General features: G+C 37.3%; 1 protein-coding gene across 4 annotated transcripts in view; it reads right to left on the reverse strand.

Moving 5' to 3' along the window:
- LOC140664326 (uncharacterized) overlaps window positions 1-23792 on the reverse strand; it is a 116968-nt gene that overhangs the window by 73717 nt on the left and 19459 nt on the right. For 3 of the 4 annotated variants that reach the window (XM_072889378.1, XM_072889377.1, XM_072889379.1), the window contains one exon: window positions 12149-12295. The exons of the other annotated variant lie outside the window; for it this stretch is intronic. In XM_072889378.1, coding sequence (XP_072745479.1) covers window positions 12149-12295 — 147 coding nt within the window. The remainder of the gene's footprint in view (window positions 1-12148; window positions 12296-23792) is intronic. 4 annotated transcript variants of the gene reach the window in all.

Below are 23792 nucleotides of genomic sequence, written 5' to 3' on the forward strand. Positions count from 1 at the left end.
TTATCAAGTATAGCAAAGCAAATAAATAATAGCAAGTTGAGCAATCGCTGCTCGCTTTCGACGACTTCGCCGATGCAAACATAATTAGTTTGATTATTGCTGTTTGGACGTCGTGAAATGCAGAAAGCTATGTACGCTTCTTGTTTGTACTTGGCTAAATGTATTCCACTGCATCTGCAACTGTGTTTAACACAGAGAAATAGAGACGCAGAGACGCGGTTAAAGAGGGCAAACGAGAGAGAGAGAGAGAGGGAAGGAGGGAGGGAGGGAGGGAGGGAGGCAGGCAGAGAGAGAGAGAGAGAGAGAGAGAGAGAGAGAAGCGCACAATGCGCAAGCACGCGCTTGCAAGCTTTGTAAACGATAGCGAGAACGATCAATCGGTAGCGGCGAATTGTAATAGTCTATTCTGATTAGTATTCTCCCATTGTTGACGTTATTCGATACCACGGACTTGCCCGGTTGCGTCTAATTGTTCTCGTATGCGGTGGCATTCCGGTTAACCAATCATTTTTGGCATGTAATTAAACTGTTCTCTCGGTCTTGCAGTATTTTCCGGCAAATACGTCATCTCAAATTCGTCAAAACAGTAAAACTTTTGATTTTTTTCATCAAAATCGAGCATACGTCATCAACAAACATCGCACGTTTCTTTCAAAGCGAATAAGTACCATTGGAATTTTTAATTAATCAACACTCTATATATGTATAAATATTCTTGACGTTATTACGTTATTTAGTTTTCTAAGCTATATGTTATATTTTTCCTTCGCTTGTGTATATACGATATATATATATGTATATCCTGTAGATGCGTGGTTTTCGCGCAAGAAGTTCCCCTCCGGAAATCGCTAATCAATTACATTCTTTCTGGAAAAGTGGGCAACGTCAATCAGCGCGTACGCTACGAGGGCGTTCTTCTACTTCATTCGGATGTCTAATAGCGCTTTATTGTAGCAAAACGCCAAGATGATTGACAGGAACGATTAGCGATCTGTTAGGAATACAATGATCGATCTTCGAATCTGTCTAGGGAAAACCATGCAGTCATTGGCCACTTGTATTTATGGAGTTTCAATCAAGATGTAATCATCACGTTGCATATAGAATAATTATTTATTTTTACAGTAAATGTATATTACGATTCTCTAAAAAGAAACAAAATTGATTTATTCGCATGGTTAATAATTATGATATCCCCTTTCATATTTAATGCAAATTTCAGTTATACTAAAAATGGTTGCTATACATATATAAGTAATTACATGTATATATATATATATATATATATATATATACAGTTTACAATTTATTTAAATCTTATTTGAGTATCTTCTCCTTTTCCCTCTCTGTCAGACAAATTACTTAGTCAATCCTGTAAAATTTTTAAATTGTGAATAATAATTACGGTTTTCTCTTACCTATTAATGCATTCGGAGTTATATACAATAAAAATTACCGAAAGGAGAAAAATAATTTTAGCACAGTCTACTAATGATTCTCAGAATGTCTTTTATTAATATCCTTTTTTCATTACTAAATAAATATATCTATCATTGAAAAATCCGTACTTTCTAATCTTTCGTTTAAAAGACTTTATTGTCAAAATTACGCTGCGCTTACTGTTTATTAAAATAATAATTTTATTCAACATTTATATTTATATACATATACATATATGTATATGAATAGACGTTAAAAGGGAACATAATCGTTCACGATCGTTCTAAGCACTGTGCGAGCCCTTTTCGCCGGTATCGTGTCTTTTCCAGCTTTTATAGAAACGCAAAGGCAGGGCCATGCGCCAGCCGAAGCGAGAAAGGTGTAAAGCAAGCGAAGGTAGACAGATCTCGGCACTTATCGGTCTGCGAGATAGCCATTAACGAAACTAAAAGCCTCCCCATATATCTCACTCCGGCAACCCTCCCCTTCCTCTCACCACCAAACGCTCCAACCCCTCGCCTACGTCGACTCCCTCCCCGCTACACCCTCATTTCCCTTGCCGCCACCATCCTTGAAGTAGACACATCACCGTTCGTTGTTTGTCCGAGGCTTTTGTTTTACTTGCTGATATATATTAGCCCTCTTCCCGACCGCCACGGCGGAAAAAGGAGAGAGTGAAGGAGGTAGAACCGTTCCCTCTTTTTCACATCTCCCTTTTCACTTCGAGGCAGTACAGATCGTGCCAAATTTTTCTCATCCCTCTCGTTGTGCACTTGTATGAATTTATTCCTCTTGCCTTTAGACATTTTCTTATGTCATTTGATTAGCCTTTCATTAATAGCATTGTACTCATTAGTGGCAATCAATTCGTTAATTCACAAAAGAATGACGTTTAACTGCGACAACATTTCATGTATAAATTGAAAAAAATCTCGCGACTATTTTATATATTTATATCGATTAATATATTCCGCGCACGTTCTCGGAAAAATCATTTACGCTGCTGAATGTGTGGGAAAAGGCTCCACTGATTTCCATTCCTCGAAAAAATAACATACGTTCCGGGCGAAGAGCGTCCGTTCGGGGGCTTCGATGAGGTTCACGAAAGAAAAAACAAATATCGAAAACCAATAAACGATAAGCTGCTAATTGGAAGTCGAGACGGCGTCGGGCGTACCGATGTGGCCGCACCCGGGGATCCATCGATTCGACGCTCGCTATAAACCTCATGTAATAATTTAACAATCTGTGAAGAATTGACGCCCTTTCTTCGGTCAGTGATGTAAGCAGGTAGACGACCGGATTATTTCCATTCTTCGACACCTATCTTCGACTCATTGTACGCCGCTGTTTATATTTGACACTTCCATCCTATCCTATCTATATTGACTCTTGGCACGTATTTTTGATATTTTCTACTTTGCCGAATGTATTTCAGGTGATATACGAAATGCTCTTCTGATATCGATAATGACATTAGTGAAAACTTTTTTTGTGAAAATGTTTTTTGAGCCAATCTTTATCTTTTGTACGATAAATTGTTGGGAAAAAATGTCTTTATGTGGTTATAAAAATAACTATAAAAATTAAAATAAGCTTTGCAATAATTTCCTTTATATAGATTAATTACGTAAAGTATATACATGCTTATATAATTTGCATTAAAATCCAACATGAAATCTAAATCTATTACAAGATCAATTTTTCAATTTTTTATCTTGGAATAAACAATAGCGAAAAAAATTGTTTGCTATATTTTAACAATATAAAGATAGAAAGCAGAATAAAATATTTTGCAATCTACATAAATAAAACGATTATAAAAAATGATAGCTATCAATCTCTCGCATATAATTTTACGACTATTCTCATCATTACTCTAATCGATCCTACTTTTCATACGATCTCTAATATGTACTGTCGATGAAATTTATAACATTGTAGCATCGAAAATATAAATTTCGCACTCGCAAGATAAATGTCGGACTTTATCAATTATAAAAATCTTTAGTTTGATTTAAATATTTGTTTCAAATTGTAATTTATCATGCGCACGCGATATATTATCTACGGTAAATTATACAGAAACGACACACACATAGTTTAAAAGTTATCACAAATATGTAAACATTTAATATTTTTTTGTGTTTATTTGTTTTTGTAACATGGAAGTTAACTGTGACGAAATAACAACTCTGCTGGCAGTTAAAAGTGAGAAGTCATAAGTGACAAATGACAAATAGTAACAAAAGCCATTTATTTAACATATCACAGAAATAAATACTAAAAAGTAAGTAAATTATATATATAACATATAATATTTTTATATTATAGAATCATATAATTTTTATACATTGGTATTTAAAATTTCGTTAAAAAATAAAAATAAGTTTTAAATAATATATAATAAAAATTATAAAAAGAATGTTTTCTTATCAAATCAACAAAGTAAAGCTGATTTGAATAACGTGATTTTTTAAAATATAATTAAATAAAAATATGCAAAAAATATTAATCTTTTTACTTTTAAACTCTAAACATCACTGACGTTTTAAAAAAACAATTATACAATTTAAATTGAGATTCTTATATATTTTAAATAAAATGTTGTATAGCATTTTTAATATACTAAATTTTATATGCCACTTTATACTAATGTCTGCTTATAGTGATAACAATTTCGTTTATAATATTCAAGCAATAAAAGAATTACAACTTAACTTTAAAAGAAATAGAGAGAAATATACAAAATCTCGTTAATTTAGAATTATTTGTTTAAAGTTGAATGTTTCCAGTTTCATTAAAATAACAATAATTTTAATAATTGGCACAAAACAATAATGTGAATAAAATAAAAAAAAATACAAAAAAAAACGACAAGGAAATACAACAAAAAAATAAATACAAAAATTTGGACTCTAAACTGTAATTTAAAAGTTTAAAATTTTTACACGACATTTCAACCGTGAACATAGAAATATTTTGTACGTACATATTTCAACTTTATTATGACCAAATCTCTCTGTTGATAGATATTATTTTGACGTATACGTATCAATATATCTTTAAAGCCTTTGAAAAAATAATGTTTTAGATTAATGCAACAATATTTACGCCCAATTTAGAATTCGATAAACGATGTAAAAATTTTTATTATTTTAATATATATTTAAATAATTTTAATTGAATTTATATTTTATTTTTTACTTTGACATATGTTGACGTATGCGTATCAATGTATTTTTAAAGTCTTTGAAAAAATAATGTGTTAGATTAATCCAACAATAATTACGCCCAATTTAGAACTCAAATACTGAGATACTATACCATATAATTATTTTAATAATGTAATTAATAAGTAATATTTTATAATATAAGGGCATACATATTAAAATAATAATAGTACTAATTTTTCATTTTCGATCACGATCTTACACGATCTTACGCACTGTACTGTAAGATATTGATTCGTAGAAATGGCATAAAATTTTTTAAAATATGAATGGGATTTCAGAAGAATCTTTTTTCCGATATATTATATTAATTTATTATTAAAATATAAATATATTTTAACTGTGGTATCTCCCTTTTTTCTGATTTTATGTATACTTTAATATTATATGAAACCAATTTTAAATATCCATCCATATGAACCACAATTGTAAATTGCAATTTTAATGAAGGATTGAGGATAATTATTCTTCTCAATAAATGCTGTAGAACTCCTTCTTTGGATGCGTCATCGATTTATAATTATCTGCAGTTAGTATTAATCGATGAAGAAAAGAGTGTTCTTAATAATAACGAAGAGAAATGTTCATACATGGCCACAAACTAATATGATGGCGCGATATTGTAGCTGATGTTCTTGGATCAACAGTGGTGGGTGGACATTGTAAGACTCGCAAACTCGTAACAGCGATACACGACCGGACAGCGTGTGGGAGCGTGCGGCGTAACCCCGCTGATAACATCTCTAATCACACCGAGGCCGAACCAATCAGCGCTAATCCTGGCCTCGATACTCATCCAGGAAGGTTCTATAGCTCGGAGCTCCGGGATAACCGCCCTCGCAATCCCCCACCGTCCTTCTCAACCCCTAGGAATCTCGTGAGCCTTGCGTATACAACATCACGTACAATTCACTATCGCATGCTATAGAGCTCGGTGCCTGCAGCTGTAGCATCATACACTGCCAACGCCACTGATACCACCGATCGAAATTACATGCGTTCACGTATATTGCTCGTACGCGCTTCTCTTCCGTTTATGTTTCATGAAAAGCGAATCGCACCGATTAAACGAAGATTAAACTTTCCTTTGACTTTCAGAAAACTTTCAAAATATTATTCTGCGTATTAATATATGTATATATATATATATATATATATATATATATATATATATATATATATATATATATATGAAGAATTAATGTCTAAATAATTATTTACGCGTAAAGTAAGTGATAGAATTATGATGCATTTAATGCATAAAATAATATATTAAAATAAAATATGTCGTAATGTTGATTACATTACATATCTCATCTCTTTACATTGTTCTAAAATAAATTTCTCAATGTCACCGGGTAACATTAAATTCGAGTATTATATCATTTGAAGAATAATATTAGATTGAAAAGCAAATTTACGATTACTAGTATGATACGGTTGTAAAGTAATAAACTGTACAAGTATTATTGTTAAACATAATTTTAAAACATCAGTTGATATTTTTGCATAATAATAAATCTTTTCGCATTATTATTATTTCTTGCTTTAAATTTAAAATAAATCTCGTTATTTGCAAAAAGCGTCTCATTTCAAAGCGAAAACTTGTTTTATCAAACTCTGTAGCTTATATACAAACACCGCTCTCACTAATCTCTCATTGTTATCTGCAAGATTTATCAAATGTATAAAATGAAATCATGTGTTATACGAGGACATCACAGTATGGCCGATGATAAATGGAGTGGCAGGAACTTTTACCGATAAGAATCGTAGCCTGTGCCCCTCATTCATATCGTCACGCTGACACGCTCGCCTGTGTCGATAGATCGAGTGCCATTTCAATCATTCGCTTTGAAAACGATTCTCAAGTAGCTCTTCACGAACATAGATAAAATTTCACGGAGGCACATGCTTTACAGGCTACTCGTCCTATTGAATCGGCGTGGCGGTATATAAGAGACGTAAAATTTAATGAAATCTCTCTTGGATGGAGTTTGATTGTATCATGCTCTTTTACGAGAGAGACACACACAGACGTAATCTCGAATCTTTACATCTTAATTTAAACACCGCCGAATAATAACATATCATAATATGATGCAATTAATTTTCAATCTTTCTCTTACATAACTTAATATATTATATTTTATATATATACGCAGATTAATCGACATTTTCTCGCATCGATTCTTTATATCGTTTCGAGTAACTGAAGTGCCGACTGTGTAAATTCCCTCGTCTGTGCCGTATTTACAGCGTTATGTCCGAATTGATTTGTCAGAGGGACAGGTGGGACGGAAGAGTGGCACCTAAGCAAGAGAGAGTGTGTCGTAGGGTCGTCTACGGTTAAATCTCCTATACGATAGGAGTTGCAAAGGGAGTTGGCGGTGGCGCACGGAGTCTGCGACTCCGAGAGGACTTCAAAATCGAGCAGCCTCCCTCGGGAGTTTGGACCTCAGCCTCTCCGCCGCGCGTGTCCCTCCTCTCCTTTATACACCGCTCGCCCCCACCGCGGAATTTAGTAGACGAGTAGCGTGTGCCCCAACATGTGGACTCATCATCATCAGCGTGCCTGCGATATTCTGAATCTGCTGACCATCATACGCGGAGACCCCACACAGCCGCGTCCTTCCTTTTTGCTCTCATCAAGCTCTCGTTCCTCGGTAGCTGCGCCGCCAATCATTTCGTTCGAACCCTGGACCGGCTGCGTCTACTAACTGAGTGTAGCCTAATTACGATGTCCGGAGGGTTCGATTCATCTTTGATGGAGCCGTCCTTACCCTTTCCTTCTATCACTATTATGTTACGATAAATTTTTGGACAGACCTGCACATTTCGGAATTCGTTCTGGATCATTGTTCAATATTAAAAAAGAAACAAATTTTCAAATTTATTTGATACATGTAATATAAAGTTTAAATTAATTGATATTTACGCACGCAAGTTGCTGATATACCTCTGATATGCGTTTTTTTACAATATTCCTCATTTGTTGATTAATGGATAGATAGCAGTGTATTTTGTAAGAAACGACAGATAGATAAAGATTATTATTAAAAATAGTTTTATGATTATGAGAAAGTTATAATGCAATTAAACGAAAACAATGGAAAGAATTTTTTTGGCACGACTAATTGTAAGATATTCGATTCTCGTCCAATGGGATATCTAAAAACTGGTCGCTTCTCGTCTAAGAAATGAAACGACGGCAAGGCATACCCAGAGATCGTTTTATTCCCTAAACATATCGTCGTCGTTTGGCAGCGGATGGCCATCTGGCGATTCTCTAACACCCACGAGCGGGCTCATCGAAACCCTCGCGGGATCTAATGATGTATAACGTGGCATTCGTTCGCACTGACCATAGTTACATTTACTCGCTATATCCGTAAGTTGGGGTCAAGCTTACGGTATCATTGACCCCGCGTATAGCGAACCAGAACTCGAACCCCGAAAATCGCCGACCCTCACCCTTGATAATGCAATTATCGTTAGCGCTGGAGTTTAGAGCGTCGCATATGTGCTTAATGATATTTTGTCGGATCCGTTGTATTTTCCCAGCAACAAAAGTGCTCCATTTCCGGAAGAAACTCGCGACGCTATAGTGTTCGATCGTGTTCGAAGAGACAAAAGTGCCTTTCGATACTGATCAATGTGCAGTGATTTTATAACATCATTAAATAATAACAGATCTAGAATGCAGTTAAAAAATAATTGTATTGAAAAAATAGATTGCATTTTGACAAAAAGAGATTCATTGCATTTTACGTATGACACAATACGCATCAAAATCTTTAAATAATACTTGTATTTACGATGAATACACATTTGAAACAAATAATAATTCGTCATTTTTTGCAAGCTTGAGAGTTTCAGAAATAATCTTGATTTTTTGCGTGAAAGTGTTTGGAATGGATTTGTATGAGAGATATATGTTTTCTAAAATAGCCTACATAAACCGTATTAATCTATCGTTTCCGAGTTTATATTCTTTTAGTAAGAGGAATATTATAAGTTTAAAAATTCTCCGTCTCTCTTTCTCTTTCTCTGACAAGTATTTATAAAACATACCTCCCACACATGTAGAATGATATTCGCGTAGTAAAGTTGCGTATCTTCTTTTACCGGACGCTTGGGTTTCTTTGCAAACTGCTTGGCCGCGATTTTCAAGCTTCAACGACTTAACTCACGTGGAATTCATGTCATTAAAAACAACGATAGTACTCTCAGATTGAATTCATGGGAGTTGGCAATATGGAGTCGCGACAGAGATTCGTGGAATAAAACGGCGAGATGAGAGAGGAGCTTCAGCGTGTGGCTCGCGCGACCACGTGTTTTTAATAATTGATAATCTACGTAGACGTTTGTGAGAACTTGATGTAGGTCCTGGAACTATATAATCGTACCATTCTCTTTCGTGGCCACGTTAAACATTTCGCTGGATCGATGTGTAATCTAAGCGCTACTGTACTCTAATAATAATTTTCGATTAATACATTTTTTTGTAGTTTTAATATAAATATATCTAATTGGCGAACAAGTTAAATTCTCGAAAAGACAGAGATACATTTTACATGAGTTTAGATGTAATAGATGAACAATCAATAAATGTAATTGTATATTGTATTGTCAAATAAATGTATGCAATTAAACAACTCTGATTATATTTTTAAAATCATTTGTTGCAAAACAATTGTTTTAAAAAATTAAAATGTCAAAACCAATAACGAAAAAAATTGTTTTTTTAAATCGTCATGGAATATATTAAAGATTTAAAAAAGTTTAAATGGCCAGCAATAAAATTATCAAAAAAGACACTCGTGTAATTTACAAAAAAATATTTATAAAAAATAATAATTAATATGAGAGAAATAAATAATTTTATTTTTTCAAAACAGAAATAAATTAATGTTACATTTTAAATATTAGAATATTAGCAATTACCGAATAAAAATTACTCGGAAAAATCAATATAAATCAATATAACGAACGTATGTCTTTTTTGAGACTGTTCGTTTGTCATTATAGTGATCGTTTTAATAAATGGTCCATCGAAAAAGTAAAAACTGATTCTGCGGAAAATGAAGTTAATCTCTTTTTTATTTAATTTTCCTCTGGTAAAATGAGATTTATACCTATAAAATAGAGTACGATTACAAACGCTAGGCCGACATGGCCAGATCTGTACAGGTACGTCGAATTACGCGTGCGAAACCGTGCGTATGGACAGACGCACGCACTCACGCACGCACGCACGCACGCACGCACGCACGTTGGCGACGCGTAGGAGATATCGTATATATAAAGTTTGTGTGTGCCCATGCGAGTCGATAGTAGGGAGGTAGATTTAGGGTAGTAGACGGAACTTCTCCGTAGCCATTAGCCGCACATTCGCAAAGCCTCTATAACACGATTCATACATTTTCCTGGCGAATGAAAAACAGTATTGGTTCGAAACACTAAATCCAATCCTGAACCACTGACGGCACTGGCTGTCTTTGTCTGTTAAGTCACCAATCCTCTTACGTGTCCTCTTATGTATCTGTACAGTATGCTTTCTTATATATATATATATATATATATATATATATGCATTATCATCTTTTCTTCTCTTGAGGATGATTGAGATGATGTTTATCATAATATTTTAAAGCGAAAATTTCAAATTATTTTTACTCATCTCTTACTCATTACTTTTGTATTATTATACATACTCGGGCATAATTAAACCTACAATTAAATTGCAATATACACATTTTAATGACATTTAGATATTTAAGGAGTTATTGCTAAATGTACTTTTCTACAATAGTTGATATTAAAATTATATATAACTTTATCAAAAATATATATCACACTCGCATACTGGATTCTTTACTAGAGATCAAGATAGTATATTAAAAAAATTTTTCTCCCTACAACATCGGTTGATATTTCCATGCGAGCAACATACTCTCACGACGCGATAATTGGCATATTTGCCTACATAAACGCGCGATACCCAGGAGAACTAATTCCAAACGTCCGAATCGAGCGTATACTATGCAACAGCCCTTTGTAGACACAGATTGCTGTTATAGCAGCCGCAAGCAATAATTGCACAACAAGGCGCACACGAAGATTTCAGGCCACTTTGCGTTTCTTTCGCGCATAGCTTCTATCACCGTACCCTTCTTGATATAGGTGGAGACCCGGCGGAGAAAGCACGAGTGTGAGAAATCGATGAATGCGATCGAGAGGTAGCCGCGAGAGGTAAAACAAAATCGCAGACAATTCCTTGGCCGCCTGTGTTGCGTTCTTCTCTCACTCTCGCCATTTCTTCCTTTCGTTCTTTCTCTCCTTCTTCCTCTCTCTCTCTCTCTCTCTGTCTGTCTTTCTTTTCTCTCTTGATCGAGTAATGGGAGGTGGATAAGTCGTAAGAGGAAACGGCAGGGGTTCTCTCTCTCTCTCCCTCATTCATCCTCTTTCTCTCTTTCTTACGTACACGCTTATATATAGCTATAGGCACCTATACATATATGTCTTGCTATCCTTGCGCATCGCGAATCTCTCCGTCTCTCCTCACCTTCCTCACTCGTCCTCCCTCACAGAATCCCCTCCCCTGACGTCTCTTTACGGCTCCCTGCCTTCGTTGGCTCCTAATTAAACATCCAGCTCGCTCGAATCCCAAGTCGACTGGGCCGTCGATGTTCTGATATTAGTGCCCCGCTCCACCGGTCGTTCGTCCTCTCCTCCCATCGTCATGCACCTCTACCCGCGTTTACTTTTATCTCGCACTTTTCCTCACCACCATCTTCGTTTCTTCTTCGTATTACTTCTTCCCGCCCACCCCCACGGAACCCCTATCCGCGTGCACAACGTAAACCACGCTGTACGCCTTATAAACAGATTTCGCGGAAAGAGAGGAACAAACCGAGAATCGATAACCGCTACCGAGTCATATCGTTCGGAAGGATCCCAACTTCGTCGTGAAGCGAAATCGTGGAGAAGATGTAGTTTACTTTGTACCAAAGTAGGAGTCTGCACTTAAAATTTTATAATTAATTCCTAATTAAAAAACTTCCGAGAAAAACTATATATTTGAAAAATATATCGTATACTATATAATATAATTATGTTCTCTTTCCTCTTCACGATACAAATGCAGCAAATATGAAGAGATTGTCAAACAACAAATATCATTTCTTTATGTCTTTTAAAAATTTCCCGTCGCGTTGTAACCCCATCGACGAAATAATCTCCGCCTTCGCCCTCCAATCTCTCTCGCGCAAAGTCGAATATATCCTTACTCTACGCGCATACGTAAGATTCTTTGCCATCCCCCTTCGCTGCCCCTACGGGCGAAACATTCGGCGCATTATCAACGGCACGAGGCAAGAATATACGCACGACAATGCACTGCGCGTACTCTCGTCTGTGGCATTCGGTATACGTATACGTATACGTATACACGATACTAATGTAAGATATACCTCCGGGATACCCCGCTCTCGTCCAAAGTCCGAATCCCGGATTACCAGCAACCGCCAGCGATGGCAGAAACGGCAACGGCAGCAGCAGCACGCCGAGCATCTCAAACACGATCTTGTATTCCAAGCTGGTCGCTCTGCTGGCAGCGCCTACGAGAGCGAGAGAATAGTCATTAACTAAATAACGGCCTGATCCCTAGCATTCACATTCTCTCTCTCTCTCTCTCTCTCTCTCTCTCTCTCTCTCTCTCTCTCTGTCTCTCTGTTTCCCCATCCCATGGCCTTATTCTCATGCCCGTTCTTCCACACCATCCCTCTGATCTCGCGGAGGAGAAAGGAACGAAGGCCGAAAGGAAAGGAGAAACGCGATCCACCTAGTCAGCCAACCAGACGGGAAACCACCCACCACCACCACCACCACACCACCATCAGCACCATCACAGTCGCTCGCTCGCGAACAGCGGCTGGATGTTATCACCCGCCAAACGTTTTACAGCCAATACGGCGCTTTTGCAGTTCTCGAATGACTTTTTTATTGAGCTCAAATCGATATACCGACATTCTTCGTCCCAGCGTGCCACCGAAGCGTCGCAGACGCTTGTAGCGACAATTTCACAATCGCGATTATCACATGTGTTACTCGTACTTAATGTTTCTCCGTCCTGCTCAAAGCTGCCGCGTTATCTTGATGCGATTTCGCGAGTAGTCAAACGCGAGCTGGCCGATTGTATAATATCAAATTATTGTCCTACTTAATTTGATACAACGTTATTTTAACAGATGTCTGAAACTTTTCAAGTTGCTCGACTAAATTCAAATGAAAATATGTTTAAAGTCTATGTATGCCTTTTAAATATATATATATATATATATATATATATATATATATATATGTTTTAAATATATAAATGTAAATAAAAATATTTTGCATATAATATAAATCAGGTTTAGTGGCTATCACGCTTATCTAATGTTTGAAGCAAACTCTAGATTCGAGAATCGGATATATTTTTAACTTACTAGTTTATCTTGCCTTCATTCTCGTTCTTTTTTATCTAAATCCTTGTATTCTTTTTTGTTCATGAAATTAACTAAGAAGCTGTTATAATATTCCTTACAAAGGAAAAATAGTATATGGTAAGCACACGCGTCCAGTGCAACATCATGGCACATATGGCGATAGCTAGCTAAGTACTGCTCAGCATTATACCTTTACGTGTCGTATGTCTACGAGCGCTAAGCCCTCTGGAGTAACGTGAGAAGTAACGTTGGACGTTGTCGGACGAGGACACGAGGTGAAGAGGCAAAGAAAAGGTGGTAGAAGATATGGCCGGAGAAGAAAATACTAGCTGGCCGGCATAGTACAATGGCGGATTTGCGCACGTTGACAATAAACACGCGCCAGTCATGTTATTCTTCCATTTGCCTCCTCATAAATCCGACATAAAAGCCGGTGGATAAACAGTCAAAGTCTAGGCACGCGGTGGGCCTTCTCTTCTGACAAGAAGAACGAATTTTACAAGAAAAACCTCCCACTCTTTCGACGTATAATAATAAATCTTTTCGCAAAATTAAGAGATAAAATTTTTATTTACATTTGCAACTGATTATCGTTTCATTTATAATATATTATTATACATTACAGGCAGAAATTATATATAATTTTTATATAACTCAATAAAATGACACTGACAAAACCAAAAAGAAAGAATTTTTTTCGAGAGACTTTGTGTCCCTTGTTGACTTATCACAGAGATTTACATCACGAAAATTTATTTCTTTTAATAATCGCATAAAAGAGTCTGGTCCCCGAAACGTAAAACGATGAAACAAACAGCTCGCTGTTGAAAATGGGAGGTAAATCAGACAATTTCACGGCAGATAATCCAGGATGGATTCGCTCGGTTCGAATATACACGTATATTCCGTGTACAAACGCGCACGGACACAAATATCGGGACGAGTCATTTGGGTGATGTAGACAGATCGAACGTTTCCTCAATCAGTCAGACTTGGAAAGAACGAGAGAAAGCGAGTGAAAAGAGAGAAAGAGTGGGAAGGAGACAGGGGGAGAAAGTGCGAGAGCGAGAGAGCGAGGAGATACAGGCCGCATGGGGGGTTCGACAAGAGCCAGGGGAATCGCGGGGTATTCCCCGCAGTACGGATTCACGGAGCGTTATGATTTCTCCTCGTTTCCGTCAATAATTTTACGGCAAATTTAATTCTAAACTTTCCACCGGTGTGTTTTACCCCTCCTACCTGCCATGCTTCTTCCGTTTGGTAATTCTCGAAGGACGGCTCTCAACGCCCGCGCTACGCAAAAATTTTCGGTTCCTCTGTCCCCTTCCCTCCCTCTTTTCCATCCCCCTTAACGCGCTCCCCCGCATGTTTATTCGCTCGGATAACTTGTAAGATCGGATTGCTCCGAATAATCGACACTCTGTCGAACTTTATATACCCGCTTAATTACTATTGTTACTTTGATTGCTGGCTCTATAAAATAGATAAATATCATTAATTATCAAATGGCATTAAAATTAGAAAATAACGTAGAAAGAAGAACTTGTGTCAGCTAGAAAATTAATTTTTCCTTTGTTTACATATAATGAAATAAAATATTATTGAAAAATATTTTTGGGACAGATAAATTAATTATCATTTTTTAAAGGAGAGGTTGCTCTTCCATATCTTTTTTCTTGTGCTATGTGTTTACAATCAAACATTCCGCGCAAGTGAATCAGGGTGAATCGTATGTTAGATTTTAGTATTCTCACGTACATGAAAAGATGCGGGCAGAAATGTGCAAAATTGGTGTCCAAACTCATTTTAAATAAAAAATACAAAATAGTTGGAACATTTGCATTAAAAAATGGAAAATATATGCGAAATATGTTTTAGACATTCATTTAAAATAAGAAATGGAAAAAGTAGAGATTTTTAAAATCAATCTAGTGATTTAATATTTATATTTCTATATTTATTTGTATTTAAATTCTAATTTTTTTGTTATCTATATTTTTTATCATATATTTATTAGATTAGATCTTACTATCTATTCTGATTTTTTCGTGAAATTGCATCTGCATTGTGAATAATTATTGCATGATATACATTGCACGAATGGTGATAATAGATGAACTACGCACAATATGACTAAATTACTAAAAATTTCATGTAAGATTTATTTTACACGAGAACAATTGCAATGTAGTGTTGCATAAAATGTCTTGATTAATACTTAGAACTATTATTGATATATCGATTGATTTTTCAGTGTGTAAGAAAAATGTATTTGAAATAGAAAATAGTGAAACCATTTAAATAGAAATGTAGGATGGTTTTTGAAAACCTGTATTTTAAATGCAAAATAGGCATTTTAATTTTGACAGATGCATTTCTATTTTATAAATGCATCTGTTTCAAATAATGCACATCTCTGCGATGAAATATAAAACGCTACAAGTTTGGCGATTGGATGAGAGAAAAGAAGGCAAAGGAGAGACGGACGATCGACAGCTAACTGGGAAAAGGACAGAATGGCCAATATAGCGAGAGGAAGAAATGGATCGACAATGGGGGAAGCCGGAGCACGCTCAAGCCGATCGTGCTTCGTCGCTATAGATAGATACATGCAACGTTGGTATGCGTCACATACGAGGGCGATGAGGAATGAGCGTGAGACGCGACGATCCAGCACGGTCGTCTTCGGCGCGATAGCAATGGACCAAACAATTTCCGCCGAGTGCGTCGATCCCGAATTGTCGCGATCTCGATCGCGAGAAAAGGAAAACATGCGCGGAGAAAAAAAACACCAAAGGGTGGAGAAAAGAGTAGCGAGCACTTGAGCGAAATCGGGAACGGGTGAACACGACGGCGCACAGAGTGTCACGACGGACGAAGGGACGGCGGAGGGAGCCGGTGACACTTAACTCTGTCTGAATCCGGCCACGTGCATTGTTCGCCGCTAATTTTAGTGCTCGCTGTCGCTTTGTCCAACGCTTCTATAGGCGGATCGAGAAGATTCGAATGCTCTCTATATTTCCCTTTCCGTCTCCCTCACTTCCCCGCGCGTCCCTTTCTGCTTTTATCGAGACGCAACGAGAAAAAAGGTCTCTCGCAGCGAGATCGAAAGGATCTTGCGGTACAAGTTGAAAGTTTCGTCGAGGAAGGCGCGCTGCGTCGTAATTTACATGCAAGGCAAATCGCTTTTAATTACAGCGTCGTGTAGTTTAAAGTGGAAGACTCTTTCTTCTTTAGTAGATTATTTATTCACAAAATGTCAAATAAATGTGAGAGAAAATTTGCATGTATATGCACCGAATATATTGCATCGGAAATATTTTTCCGACGTCTTCTTGATTTTAACTTAATTAAGAGAGATCTCAGATTTAATATTAATTTCTTATGCCTTTACTTATTTATCGCCTGTCATTTTATATTGTATCTTTAGATGAACAAACAAAACATCGAAATTACATAGTCATCTACATTTAATTCTAAGTAGACAGTAAAAATTATATCTAAATATTGGATAGATATATAATATTAATTAATGTTTAAAATATATACTATTTACTTAAAGATATAAACGCGGAATATATATTAAATTACGTTGTGCATTTGAGATTTTTGTCGAATAAATATTTGACATATCTTATATATTGTACCTCAGACATTAAATACGAAGAGAATCCTTTGGAATTACATCAAACGGTCAAGAAAGATAGAGAAGAATCACCCTTATACCCATCGATCTTTCCCCTCTGGCCTCTTTACACTTCTGTTGCACATTGTTTTTCATCGACTCGATAGGCAATCACATAAATAAGTCAGCGGCGAATGGGGCACCGGTGAGGCGACCGGGCAATTTCGTATTCACGGTCTGCAGGGAAAACGAAGAACCAGAGAAACACATACATAGAGCCCGATCGCGCGCGCGGCCGCCCTATCAAACCATATTCAAACCCTCCCGGACAACGGAAATCTCCGCTGTCCGAGAATTCGAACGATAGAAAAAAAAAAAAAAAAAAAAAACTCTTCTCTCCCCTTTCTCACCCCTGGTGCGCACGACCGGGAGAGAGAGAGAGAGAGAGAGTGTCCGGATCGGGCGAAATAACCAGAAACGTGAATTATCGGCCTTCGTTACATATTCCTTTTTATGTGTCCTTTGCCATAAACGCGGGGAAAAGGTGACGGTGGACGGCAACGGTCGAGAGGGGGAAAGGGAGGGGGCAGAAAGGGGGAGTACCTAGGCGAGCAGCGGAGGGAATCGGCCGCGATGTTTTTGCATGGGCCCGGGAGACTCCCCCGAGGGTCATCACTCGCACTTCGGGGATAGTCAGTGTCCAGTTGTCCCGGCAGTCTTCCCCTTCCCCTTCCCCTCCCCCCCTCCCCGTGTCCACCCCATCGCCCCCGCCATTCGATCCGTTCGAGTCAGCCTGACAACTGATATTGCGTGATCTATGGCCTCGAGCATTGCACGCCTGGGACAAAACTGACCCGTTCTCGCGCCTTCTCCCTCTATAGTACGTCGACTGTAGCCCTCTCTTTCTCTCCCTCTCCCTTTCTCTTTTTCTCGAGCGCTCGAGCGCGTTCACTCCTCGTCGTGTTCTTACCCTCTCTGTCCTCGATCCGTCCAAGTTTCTATCCCTCGCGAAGAAGGGTCGCGAAACGTATACGGACACGGGTTCGTGTGTGCGGCGCGCTCTCGTGTATTTGAGATGTGCAGCGGCGAAAAAAGTAAGTAACAAAGTAATAGATGTCCTCGGACCCTTTGCGAGACCACAGTGTCCACTTCGTCAATAAAAAATCACAGTATAATAGAAAAAGAACTCGCGCAAACACCCTCGTCCTTGTAGGCCCCATGAGATACGTCGGCGACTCCCCTGGAATCTGCGTTGCGCTCGTGAAATATTTATAACAGTATTCTGATGCACAGCGAGATACACGCGCATATATCCGCGTAGATACTTCAGAAGCTTCGATTGAGGAAAATTCAATTTCTTCAGCCTTTCGCAATATTCTTAACCTTGCAAAAATTTGATTTGATGCTAAAGCACTTTTAACTGTAGCGTCGCAGATACTATACAAATTTTCCAAACATTTTTTTTCTAGGAATCTTAAATTTTCAATCAAATAATTAAGTGATTACAAAGATGGCATTTATTATATTTGAATAAATTTAAAGCTATATGTAAATAAAAATATTGCATATCAATATTTTATGATCATTGAATATTCAGAAATAAAATTTAATTAGATAAAAATCTGTACTTGTCATGCTTTCCTACAAATTATCTTGTTATATTTCTCTCTACTTAATTTTTTAATTACACATTTTTATTGGTCTATTTTTATTAAAGAAAAATTACGCATATAGAATCTAAAAACGTCGAGATATGTAATTCCTGGAAAAGTATAAAAGAATGAGAAAGAAAAGAAGAGAGAGAGAGAGAGAGAGAGAGAGAGAGAGAGAGGAACTCGTTTTCGTTTGGCTTATAGTCGAACAGTCGAGAAGCTATGTGAGCGAGCAGGGTACCATAGGGAGCCACATACTACAATATATCTTATTATATTACACGCGATAGGTCAGCAATGAAAACTAAGTGCATATGAGAATCCATGGGGTTATAAAATTGTGAGAAATGGCGAAGAAAACTAGTTTTGTTTCCGAAATTGAAAACATAAAACAGTTATTTAAAACGATTAAAAATGTTTAGCTTTTAATATTATTAGGATGATATTTTTTATGAGAATCTTTGACACTTGAATAGTTCAAAGTCGATAATACTTATCCGAAGATCTTTTATACGACATAGTAGTCTATAAATAAATTAATGATCGTCATTAGGCAGCCTGTAGGACCAGTTTCGTAGGACAGATAAAACGTTGAATTTTTCATGCACGATAAGATCTCGGAGAGATGCACTCTCATAAATGTCCTCACGAATTTAGGGTAGGAGGGTGCATAACGCATATGCTTCTGCGCGTTAACAAAGTGTCGTCGCCTTATGGCGCGCGCGGTGCCTTAAGCACAGATACCAAATTGCGCCTTTACCTTTATGGAAATTTTGTATCATACCACGGAAGTCACAAAGTGTACACGCATAATATTGTATTAAATCGTCTAATCAAGATATACGGGCGGAACAAACCAAAAATATCCGTAGATCGATATTAGCATTCCACGAGGTTTTTATTCTTCAATTTAAACCTTGACATTTTCATTTCATTTACAAACATTTCTGTAAAATTATTTGTAAAATGTTTTATTTTTTAGACTTTGCAGTATTTATATTTTATTACATTTGCATGAAAAAATTGTACGTGAATATAATTATAACGCTATTATTCTCATGCACATTTATACTCCAAATTAATCCAGAAGCAATATTGTTTCGCGACGCGAAATAGCGTCAAGATTTCCGGCTGTAACGCGGTAAAGGATCGAGGCGATAGCGAGATGAACGGGGATGGCTGGTTAATTGAAGTATTTCTTATCTAAAAACTGGTGATCCCATACAGCCGCGAGCTGGAAGACCTTTGATCCGTTAAGGTCTGCCCGGGCGTGATTGCAGAGCTCTTGTCTTCTCTTATAATTGATATTGGCTCAGAGGCGGTGGTGTAGTGGCGGTTGGTGGCCCGTCCAAGAGCCACCCTGGACTATAGGATTCAGAAGTAGGGAATCGAGGGTGGAGGGAGAGGTAGGGAGCAGGGCGGAAGGAGAGGGGAGGGGATGATTTCGATGGTCATGGAAAGGCGTATTTGGCGGAAGGGACGACGGGACCAGCCACCAGCAGCTCTAATCCCCGATGGCCCCGTCTTCGAGAATAGTTGGTAATCCTACGGGATAGTTGGAGATCACCGAGTTACACTGGACACACTTGAGCGCCGGGGGAGTCTGCTCGACCCTTTATTGGCAGACGCCGCTAAGGTGGATATCTAAAGAGAATTCGAACTTGAGGAACTCGATAGTTACACATCGGAGGAGTCGAACGCGAATTTCGAGTAAAGATGGATAAGAGCGGAATGTAAGACGAGGAGGATAGTCCGACGAAGGTGGAAACCGCTTAATGTTCCAAGTTCAAGCTGAATCTGACCCGAGACTTACAATCGTACACTTAATGTGGGGAGCCTAAGGAATTAGGGAGAATGATAGTATTGCGAAAGCCTGTACAGTTCAATCCAGATTACTGTGTGACACAATGACCGCATTGATTATTATTGCTAAGCCAGAGAAATTGCGAGTCTCGTCATATCAAAAATTTACAAGAATATCTCGCATCTTTCGACTACAAATTCTTGGAAAAAGCAATAATTTTCCTTATAACAAATGCAAATGCAAATTGAAAAAAATTTTATAATTAACTTTTATAGTTAAATATATATAAGATTTTTTAAACTTTTATTTATAATATTATAAAAACATTTAAATTAATATTATTATTTATTTTTAATTTTTTTTAGAGAGATTTACTTTACAGAATTTTAATTTAAAATTTAATTATCAAAATATTTATTTAAAAATAAGAAAACTAGAATAAAATATACAATAGTTAGTTACATGTGTTTAATTTTCTGCAACGCATAAATGCATGGAAGCATACAAAGTCAACGATACTTGTAATGTATCACTTTATTTACGTATATAACACAGATTGCATTGAACGTTCTGTTAGAATTTACTAGTTTTATTTTCTTGGTTGTATGCCAAACCACATTTCAGATGCAGGCTAGTTAAAAGTCACAGTAAATAACTTGGCATTCTATGTAGAATAGAACGTTTAAAGTATTGGTCTTAGAGCAATAGAACACAAAACTTTTCATGCTACTGCATGCCAGGAAGCAGAATACTAAGTGTCTTATGCGTATCAGATATTGAACACAGTATTCCCTTTTTTCATTTAACATCAACGTATCCGATGAGAGCATCTTGAAAACATTCTGATGAATTCTCCAAGAGATAGTTTGATCGTCTATCTTTAGGAAAAGAGAGAAGAGTTATAGTTTATTTTATATATATATATATATATATATATATATATATATATATATATATATCCTCAAGAAAGTGCAAAAATAGACACATAACATACATATACATATATACACATATAATATATGCGTCAATGTAACAAATGCTGATTGTAAGATGCAATAACGTGTACCAAGTATGTAATATATTTAGCAGAGAGAAGGAAAGAGAGAGGAGAGATGAAGAAGGAGAAATAAAGCGATCGAAGGAGTTTCGTAGATAGAAACTTAGTTAATGCGCCGTATATTACGGTAATGGTGACTCTAATTGTAAGTAGGGATTACATATGCAACGCACTCTTCGCGTACCTTCACGTCACTGCAAACGACATATTTTAGGCCGCAGACTCGGCTAAGCTCATCGTTTCTACGTGCCTCGCTCCCAGATAGTATAACAAATAGAGCACCGTCACCGATAATTGAGGAATTTGGAATTCAATATCTACCGATCGGCTGTGCCGTGGCGGTGACGCGTGTCCTGGGTAGTCAATTCACAGGCTGCCATTTGCATTGTGATTCGTTAAGCCTTCACTATCGGCTATTGAGTGACCATCGACGCCGTGAGAGTATGACGAGTACCCGGTCTCGTATTGCAACCTCTCGTTTATTCTCACTGCAGACGAATCAATGTGACCAAAGGCGTCAACGACGCGCACGTTCGAAAGCCCTGATAACCAGTGAAATTTCTCTGCGGTGGGCCCGGCTCCTGCTGGAATTTCAAGTACTATTGATCTATTAACGTTTCTGCACGCCTGAAAAATTTGTTTTAACTCGCACGTGATCTTAATATTTTCTCTCTCTCTCTCTCTCTCTCTCTCTCTCTCTCTCGTATAACACATTAAAATTTTTATTGAAAATTACGATACAATAATCAGATTAAATACATCATTGTTATATTTATTTTGAGAGAGAACGTTTATTTTTATATAGATATAGTAAATAAGATTGCACACGCGGATTCTTTAATCGATCGATAAATTTTTAGAGCGATTAATGCTTAATGATCTTTGCTGGACCATTCTTTAAAAGGACACTTCCTTTGCTAAAATATTTATCCGATCCACAATTATTACTCCCGAGCGCGCAGAAACGGCGTCATTTCCGGCTCCACGGTTCGTAAAGTTATGCTCGATAGAGAGAGAGAGAGAGAGGGGCCCCCCAGCTCCCCCCCCCCCCCGAGCTTTTCAATCGACGTCCATAGGGCGCCAATCGACATGAATTTTGAAGCGTATCTGATAGCAGCAACGGTGCTACGTAAATATTTAATGAAACATCCTAGCCGCAATATGGGTCCCCGCACTCCGCTAGAGGCGCCGTGAATTCCCCCCTGAAACCGGCGGTGGTAGCGTTATACCGATGGACTACCATTACGTTGATGCATAACCTGGCATCTCTCTCTTCATATATTGATAGCGCGCGTGCATTATTGATGAATCCGTTATATTTATGGCCCGTTTTAAAACTCGCCAATCATTTCTCGTGGCGGACGCTACGCGGCCCGATCGATCGAGCATTGAACTGGCGTGCATAAAATTTTGAATGTCGGTGCAAGATTTAAAAACAATCCATTTGAATCTGTCGTAGCGATTGCAGACGCCATTCATTCAAGGAAATGCTGTGTATCATTTTTGAAATTAATTCGTCATTTCATTATAGAAATAGACCCACGTTGAATGCCGTTGTATTCTTAAGACCTTCGGCGAAGAAAATAGATTTTGAAAAGTATATAATATAACATTTGACACCATCACCGAAACATTATCTTTAATTCGTTGCTCTCGAGGGCAGTAGACAGTTTCAATCAATACTGTCTATGGGGATGACGGGATGACGGACCGCAGGATTCCATCAAAAATCAGTATGGACGAATCAGGTCATCCTTCAAGTTATTTGCTATACAATCGAACAATAATCTATCACATTTTACGTCATATATACTCACGCTCATCATACACTGCGTCATTTCATTCAAGCTTAATTTGCATTAAGGAGAATCTCAGCGGAGATTGAAACGTACGTAAATTAGTATCAACTCGACGGATGTCACTCAAGTTTTGTTTTTCCTCGCCACATGTACTCGATATTAGTGATAAAATATAGTATTATTACTTTTCTGCACAATTTTTTTACTGTAATAACATTGTTATCTTTATGCTCCACACAACCGCTAATTATTACCAACGTTTTTTAAAAGTAATTATTATGCTAAAAAAAATATCAAGAAGATTGTTTGAAAAATATTATATTAGAAGGAAACTAACACATTTTATGCGAGTTTGCGCGCACAATCCCCTCCGGCATGTGTCCGTACAAAGCTGATTTTTATGTTCGAGTATCGAATTCTCTAGTCGAGACGTATGGGATACGTGAAGATTGAAGGGACACGCATGAAAAGGGTGCGAAAGCATGGAACGATGTAAACGATACATCGTGGAAATGTTCTCTGGAGGCCCGAAAATCGAAATATTCGCGATATATTGTGCGTAGACGCGAAACGGTGATAATGCCAGCAAACTTTTTGCGCGTAATAATTTCACATGTTTTTATTAATGCTACAGTTAATCGATTTATATATAGATTGTTTGTGGATTATCAATATCGTTATTCCATTCCT

This window comes from Anoplolepis gracilipes, chromosome 3, assembly GCF_047496725.1.
Source record: "Anoplolepis gracilipes chromosome 3, ASM4749672v1, whole genome shotgun sequence".
In the NCBI taxonomy this organism is placed as follows: Eukaryota; Metazoa; Arthropoda; class Insecta; order Hymenoptera; family Formicidae; genus Anoplolepis; species Anoplolepis gracilipes.